We start from the raw sequence: 7,803 nt of genomic DNA, 5'->3' as shown, positions 1-7,803 counted from the left end.
CCTCTCGGTGCCACGGCGGATCACCGCGCTGCAGCTCTGGCAGGAGATCGTCAAGGTGCACCCCAGGTACCCGGCAGAGTTACCGCCGCGGCGCACCAAGGGCAGCGGCGTCGGGGCTTCTTTGGTAAACACGGATTCAGCGTTTGGAGTTGAGCCCGAACACCTGTCAGTACTTTGATACCATAAACCCGACATTACCTTGGTCTCGTAACCTGCAGCGACTGTTTTGTGTTTGGGCCAGTTCGAAGTCCTGTAGCTTTAGGTATAAATGGGGAACGAGTAGGTCCAATAAACGTACCCGTAAGTTGAGCCTGAGGGGTACCCTGAGACATGTGGCCCGTTGTCTGGGAGGGCCGCGGTGATGTAAACACGCTGCACATGCGGACTGGGCTGTGTTATTAACCTGTGGAGAAGGTGAGATGCCTCAAGGAGGGATCAAACACAGTGAGGGCAATAAATAAGAAATGAATGATAACATGCAGATGTTTTTGATCACTTACATTTAATGGTACGCTTAGCTTATGGCACACTCTAGAAGGCAGGTTCAGGAAGGGAGCTGAAACTCTGTCACAGATTTCCAGCCCCTCAGCCCTTACACAGTAAATAGGCTCGGCCACTTTCTGTTTCCTCTGCTTTGAAAAAACCCACAAACACCGACTGCTGGTGGTGTTTCACAGGGAGTCTGATCCTGAGAGTGCTCTAGGTGTGCACTGTAAGAACTCCTGTGCACTGCTGCTCTCTGGAGATGTCAGCAGAAATTCCCCGTCAGGTTAAGGCTGAGAGAAGGTGCTCGCTCAGTCCTGTCAAGAATGGGTCTGATAGACAAAGGGACAAAGGTGCGACACTGTTTTGGAGGGTGGAGTAAAACAAAAGAAAAAAGGTAAGGTATAAGAGAGGTTGAGGTCCTCAGGACTTAGTGCTGAATGCCCTGGAATTTCCAAACCTTGGGACTTGGGTGCCAGAGTCTTCCTTAGGCACCACCGTTGTTTATTTGGTCTGCCTCAAAGCCTGTGAAGAAAATTAACCATTTATCAATGCCATCATGTTTTCAAGTGACAAGCTCTGGCCGAATCTTGGACCAGGGACCTTTTCCTCACAAAGAGTTTAGTCTAAGTGCGCTTTTGGGGAGGAGGCATTAGGGAGTGTATGTATTTTACTTTGTTTCAGAAGCAGCAGCAGCACCGTTGGTCAGTTTGCCATAGTTTGTCAACTTTGTCTTTTTATGAATGATGACTTGGGGCAGTACATTTTGCATGTGCAGATACTTCACAGTGGCCTTCTTGGAAAATGCTTCTGTGCCTAGCTTTTCTGGAAAACCTCAACTTAATTGTAGGGTATTGACCACAGACTTCTATTCACATTGCTAATGGATATTCAAACTGCAGCTTGAGCATACTTGACAATGCTCTTCTGTTCCACCCATTTTCTCCAATGAATTAACTCACAAATGACATTAATTAGAGCCCATCCTTCTAATGGGCACTTCAGTTTCATAGCTGTGCTCAGTTCCTCAGTGGTTTGCTTTACTTTCATACAATCCCTCCCTTCACCCTGCCCTTCACACCCTTCGCAGTGCTACTGTGTTTTGCTCAGCCTATGCTTTGCCTACTTTTGTCTATCTGGCTGGTAAAATAACTTTTAGTTGTACCCTTTTGGCATGCCTACTTGTTCTAAGCAATACAGCTTTCTGCTGCCAGTGCCAGATTTTGCAGTCTCAGACAGTAACAGTTATCAGCCCTGCACCTTCTAAAGAAAAATGTTTGCATTCTTTTTCTGGTGTCTTACTGGTGGTGTCCTCATGCTCACCATTTGATTGTACTTAGTATGAGTGAGTCCCTGTCTCATGGTATCCAGAGCTGTGGACTCTCACAGCAAGGTCTCACAGATGTGAAATCCAAAATTGTTTAGAAGATCTGCCAGAAAACACACCATACCTGCCGTCTTAGTTCTGTAGCCACTCCTTATTAATAGTAAATTTCAGACCTGAAAGTACAAAAGACCTAAAGCATCATAAACTGTGAGGTTACACAAGAGCAACTCTATGACTAGTGAATCTTCATGAGAGCTCACAAACAGCATCCCATAATGCTTCTTGCCACTTAAGCAAATTGGTCTAATCCTGCCAGATTGAAGCAGGGGAACATTTCCTTCTTATCCCAGATTGGATGGTTGCTGCCTCTTGAGTTACCTGCTTTGTTAGAAGCTGCTAAAGTGGGTCTGGTATGCGTTTGTTCGTTCTGATGCAGGCCTACGACAGATCCAATTCTTGACTTCTGAAAGTTAGTCAGGAGAAACCTGACGTGGTTTTTCCACAGCCATCACAAGAAAACCCAAGAGTAGGAGGTGGGTGTTTGTTGTATATTTGAAAGTGTATTGCAAGCAGAGTTGTGTAAGTCTCAATGCTGTTTACCTCAGCTGCCCTAGATGGTGCAGCACTTCGCTGTTTAATGAAATCTCATGGTTAAATGGAAACACTGTATTTAGAAATCTATTTGTGCTCCTGCCAATTCCCCTCAGGCTTGCTGTCATCCAAGATCAAGTAGTTTTTGCTGTTCGGCAGGAGTACGTGATTCTTGGAGATCAGCTCCTGGTCCTGCAGCCCGGAGACGAGGTTGCCATCATCCCACCAATTAGTGGAGGATGAATCTACCCAAGTTCTGTTAGGTAGGTATCACTTCTTGCTTAGTTTCCTATGGAGTGTCATTCCGTGGTAAAATACTTCATGGATTCTGTGTAATGTTCCAATAACCTTTGTTTTTTATTTTTCGCTTTAGGTCCAGACACGTGATTGCAATTCTCTCCCTCCATACTGGTACTGTTTTGAGAGAACGTAACTTTTTTCTGAAGAAAACCATTGTGCTGACCAGAAACTATAAGTTAGTGCACCAGTAAATGATTAACACATGAACAGTAAATGAAAGAAAATTGCTAGAGAGGTCAGTCATTGTTTTGAATTTGGGTTTTAGGTCTTGTTATTCTTTTGTAGTTTCTGTCTGCTAGTAGATACTCAGCTTGCCTAAGTAAGATAATAATGAAAAACCTCATGTCACTGTTTTAACAGAAAAGATGACACAGAAAAAAGAAGTAACTGCTGCTTTTTTAAATTTTTAGTTTTATTTTTTTATTATTTGCTGTCAAAGGAACAGGTGTCCTTAGAATAGCTCCATTTCTTTGCATGCGTTGAAGTGCCAGTCCATGTATTTTTGAGGTCCCTTCCAACCCTAACAATTCTGTGATTTACTGCAGCTTGTTCCTTCCCTGCTGCTCAAAATACTTTGTTTCCTTCTCATTCTTACATGAACTGAGGACCAGTTTCTGCTCAGAGAAATTAGAATTGTCTCCTGTGTCACTGGAACAGACTGATAGGATGAGGTCATAAATGTCCTGGAGAGCATATTAAACTTTAAGATTAGAACTCGAATTCGGGTTTATCAGAAATCTCTATTTTAAGTTTTGTTTGATTTCTCTATGATTTAGGTAGGAGAGGATGACAGTCTTGCCACAAATTTACTAGCACAGTGGTCCATGGTGTTTGGTTGTACTGTTAAACTGAGGCCTCAGACTAGTTCTGGTTTTGCCCTACTGGACCAGGCTTTCTGAACAGGAAAGAAACCTGTTTGCCTTAAAAACCAGGTCATTGCTTGATATTTGCAGTTGAGGCAAGACTGCTCAGAATTGAATTTGCCATGGAGACTGGTCTCCTGAGGCAAGGAAGTAGATGGTGCATGTTTTCTATATAAACTGAGGCATCAGCACTGAATAAAAAGCAGTTGTGCAATGCTAGTATCGCCAAAACCAACAACAGAGTTTGTCTGGTTTCAGCTTTTCTAGTGAGCTATGGATGAAAGGGAAGACGTGCCAAAAGATTTTATCAAGCTCAAGTCTGAAAAGCTCTCTGTAGACGAAGTGTCAGAGCTGGTCATTTCACCCTGCTGTGGGGCAGTGTCTCTGTTCATTGGTGAGTTCAGTATTTCTGAGCTGGATCTTTGGATGTGTTAATAGTCTAATTGTGCACACCCCACGCTCGTGCTTGTCAAATAAATAAATACATTCCTGGACCAAACCCAGGATTTTTAGAAAACACGTTCTGAATTATTTAGAACAAGACCATGGCAGCTCGTGAACAGTTGCACTCTAGATGAAGTGGTGAGAAGCTTCCTTGCTGTTGCGGCTGTCCTAGGGCTGAACAGCAGCTCTGGACTGCAGGATTGCTTGGGAGCTGTTTTCCCATACCCTTGGCCATAAGTCGTTAAAGGTGTGAAGTGGGATGTTGTGGCTAGTCAGACCACGGGTCCACACCTGTAGGAAAGCTCCTACAACTCAGGTCTTTCTTGAATGTAAAGTACTGTTCTACCCATGGGCTGGTGAAGGTTAAAGTCTGGTGATAACTCTGGCCTGTTGCTTAATGTACATGGTACCCATCATGAAACATCTTTGTACTTAAACCATAGTGCGACTGGTCTCCTAACTACTGAGCACTTAAATGTTACATGGGCAAATGCAGTAATAGCACCTGAGCAGTTACCACAGGAGATGTCCCAGCCTTGGGCATTACAGGCTGCAGACTTGCATAATATGTAAACAAAATTATTCCTTGTATATTAAAGATTTCTCTTGTTCAAGAATCTTAACACAGCCATGATTAGGGGAGGTTTTTTGTATTTGCACAATGCTGACCTTGCCTGTAGCAGGAGATCTGGGGTTTTATTTGGTATTTATATATAATATATTATTATATAATATGTATGTAATGTAGTGTATTATAAACATATGTATTTATTTACTTAGTGCTTTTGGTTGATAAATCATTTTAGGTACAACAAGAAATAATTTTGAAGGGAAAAAAGTGATTCACTTAGAATATGAAGCATATACTTCAATGGCAGAGACCGAAATAATGAAAATCTGCAGAGATGTTAGACAGAAATGGCCATCAGTCAAACATATTGCAGTGCACCATAGACTTGGGTACGTATGGCCAGACCCCATCCTTTTGCAAGTGGCATATTAAATCTTGTCTGGTGCATGGCCATGCTTATGTAGTTGCAGGAGGTACAGGAGTTTTTTATAAACTGTGATGCAGCAAAGCTGGCTGCAGAATCAAGCTTGCACTGTGGAGCTAATTTTAAGAAGTTGTCTTTTCAAAGATGTGTATACTGGTAGCGTTTGCTGGAGTCCACATTTAGCCAGCAGGGTCCTTGATGCTGGTGTGATAGTTTGCAAGTGGGGAGAAGGGGCTGAGATTTCATTCTAGGAAAGGAGAGGCTGTTGGTTTATTTATTTATTTTTTAAAGATGTAAAGTTGGCAGCATTTTCTTTTTTCCTCTCTTTTCCATTGAGATACCACAGAGTGTTCTTATTGTCAGATCTAAGTTAAACTGTGCCATAGGGAAAGCTTAAGACTGTGGGGAGGGGAGAGGCATGGTAATTGCCAGCCATGTTTGCTGGAGAACCTCCTGTTGTTCCTTGAGTGTTGGACAAGCATTTTCTGTTGTGTTCAAAACATGGAATGCTAGTGTCTGACATAGACTTGAACCTTCACGGTTCATCAGATTTCTCATTGAAACTAGCAGGGTATGCGGAGTATGTTGCAAGCACTTGTTTCCTTTTCTCTCAGCAGAAGGAACTTTAGGAGGTGATCATAAAGGGTAATATTAGCTCAGAGGGGTAGTTTCCTTGGATTTCCTCTACAGTCAACAGAGAGAGTGATTCTCTTGAGGGCTTAAAGCATTTAAACTTAGATTTTCATATGACCTCTTTGCCAAAGGAGTCTTACTATAAAGGGGTGGTTGGGAGGCAGCTCTTGGGAATATTGCCCTTGTGAGAAGCAAAACAAAACCTTGTGCTACTTTTGTTAATAACACACTAAACAGGAAAAGCTTCATAATTTGAAACTCAAATTTGTCAAAAATTTTCCTTGCAAAATCTGCATAGTTTGAAGCACTTAATTTCTTCTTTCACAAATTCTTGTGCAGACTGAGATGATTTCTTAGGTTTTCAGATAAGAACTGGCTGTTCCTAACTTGTTATGGTTTCTTATTAAGCCAGTATCCAGTGAGCTTCCTATGTACTGTTGCAAGTTAGTGATTTTCCCTTTTTAATTCCATAAGTTTTATTATAAAAAAAAGAAGAAAGAATGGGAGAAAAAAGGCCTATGTCTGGTGGGTTTATTTATTCTGAATTGTGGAATTCTCACATCTGGTACTGATTTTGGTTGTGGTTTTCTTTCTTTTAAAAAGTGTATAATCTTGAACACGGCTTGACACTTGCTCAGTATGAATGAGTCAGGAGAGTGTGTGGCCAGAATACTGACGTGACATGGCCACAACTTTTGGGTGCTCTTGATGTTAAGCATTAGCTAAAGCTGCTGTTGTTCCTCTTCTCTCCCTAGTGTGGTTCCAATAACTGAAGCAAGTGTAATTATTGCAGTCTCCTCTCCACATAGAGCAGAATCCCTTGAAGCTGTAATGTACTGCATCAATACCTTAAAAGCGTCTGTCCCAATATGGAAAAAGGTATGTTTGGGGACAAACTTGATTATAGGCCTGTGCCAGAGCCTTAAACAGTTGGGCTGAAGACTGCCGCTCTTAAGGGAATCAACTGAAGCACTGTGGGCAGCAGTTGCTCCTGATGGATGCCAAATGTCTAACACCAGTGATTTCCTCTAATGGAGCCAGTCCAGTCTGTGGCACGTAGGGCACCTGGAAGGCCCTCGCTTTCCTGTACCATCTAGCTCATCTTCCTTTAATGCCATCCTGGGGTCAAAGAGAAGGAGCCCTGAGTTCTCCTCTTTTGAGTGGCAGAACACAGTTCTGCAGAGGCTTATGGAAGGGCTTTGAGTCAGATTTGCTTTCAACAGCATTGTAGTTTGCAAGTAAAAGTGGCTTTCTTGTCTTTCTGTTTTCCCCTCATCCCTGTGGCCTTGAGAAAACACAAAGCATTAAGCAACAGCACACAATGAAGGGATGAGCAGAGGTCCCAAAGCTAGTATAGGCACACAACAATGTGTGAAGAGACCAGCCTGGGTCTAGAAGAGCCTCATTGGATAACCACAGTGTTGCATGCAAATGATGAGTATTACCTCTGCCTTCTCTCCCAGGCAGAATTTGCCATGTGATAAGTGTGATGCTCCTCATTACTCCACTTTTCTGACACTTCTTTCAGGAGACTGGAGTTCTGTGGTCCCAGAAAGAATAAGCAGGGGCTCAGAGCCCTGCTGAATTTGCTGGGTAGGACTGGACAGCTGGGTAGTCCAGTTGGTCCTGGAGATTAAATACTTACTGTATTTTGCATGTTGTAATTTTTGTTTTTTTAATACTGACATTTTACATACACTTAAGTGCTCGCCTGTAAATGATGGTACAGTAACATGGCAACATGCAAAAAGGGCAGTTTCAGATATAGTGCTGTGTACTCTACAGCTTTTATATAGTTTCTTCAAGATCTCTTTCTTGAATTAACTTCAGTATGGATTGGCTATATTTAATAGGGCTCAGCCTGAGGTTCATAATCCGCCCACATGTAAGTCAGTATGTTCTGAGGGTGCTGGCCTCTTTTCTGTTTGCTGTCCAAATGCTGTGTAGTCCTGTTGAGATCAGTAAATAATAGCAGGATGGCTGTTGAGTTTTTTTGCCTGGCTTGTGGCTGTGTGTAGCAGACTCCCACAATATTTCCCATTCTTTGTTTATATTTGCAGGAGATTTATGAGGATGAATATTCTTGGAAAGAAAACAAGGAATGCTTCTGGGCAAATGCAGGAAAATAACTGAACTCTTTCAAAAATAAAGTGTTACTGTTTCTAAT

The 7,803-nt window shown here is 42.4% G+C and overlaps 2 protein-coding genes across 2 annotated transcripts; both read left to right on the top strand.

The window, feature by feature from the left end:
* Window positions 1–2: 2 nt before the first annotated feature.
* LOC104410324 (molybdopterin synthase catalytic subunit) lies at window positions 3–7,803 on the top strand. Its single transcript, XM_010020458.1, has 6 exons — window positions 3–66; window positions 2,518–2,664; window positions 3,823–3,958; window positions 4,815–4,968; window positions 6,392–6,515; window positions 7,697–7,803. Exons 3-6 carry the CDS (start codon window positions 3,838–3,840, stop codon window positions 7,763–7,765), a joined length of 468 nt encoding a protein of 155 aa, XP_010018760.1. The 5' UTR covers window positions 3–66; window positions 2,518–2,664; window positions 3,823–3,837; the 3' UTR covers window positions 7,766–7,803.
* On the top strand, window positions 5–7,803 carry LOC104410326 (molybdopterin synthase sulfur carrier subunit-like; the record flags this gene model as incomplete). Its single annotated transcript, XM_010020460.1, has 6 exons — window positions 5–66; window positions 2,518–2,664; window positions 3,823–3,958; window positions 4,815–4,968; window positions 6,392–6,515; window positions 7,697–7,803. Coding segments are annotated over 2 exons (189 nt in total), but the record flags the coding sequence as incomplete, so codon positions are not given.

Source organism: Nestor notabilis, unplaced genomic scaffold, assembly GCF_000696875.1.
Source record: "Nestor notabilis isolate BGI_N333 unplaced genomic scaffold, ASM69687v1 scaffold12868, whole genome shotgun sequence".
Lineage (NCBI taxonomy): Eukaryota > Metazoa > Chordata > Aves > Psittaciformes > Psittacidae > Nestor > Nestor notabilis.
This window is presented reverse-complemented; position numbering and strand designations above follow the sequence as displayed.

Bases quoted from the DNA above. Each gene is read 5' to 3' on its own strand.
- LOC104410324 (XM_010020458.1), top strand. From the start codon at position 3,838: ATGGATGAAAGGGAAGACGTGCCAAAAGATTTTATCAAGCTCAAGTCT. The intron at 3,959-4,814 runs GTGAGTTCAGTA...AAATCATTTTAG, and splicing joins GGCAGTGTCTCTGTTCATTG to GTACAACAAGAAATAATTTT. The intron at 4,969-6,391 runs GTACGTATGGCC...TTCTCTCCCTAG, and splicing joins GCAGTGCACCATAGACTTGG to TGTGGTTCCAATAACTGAAG.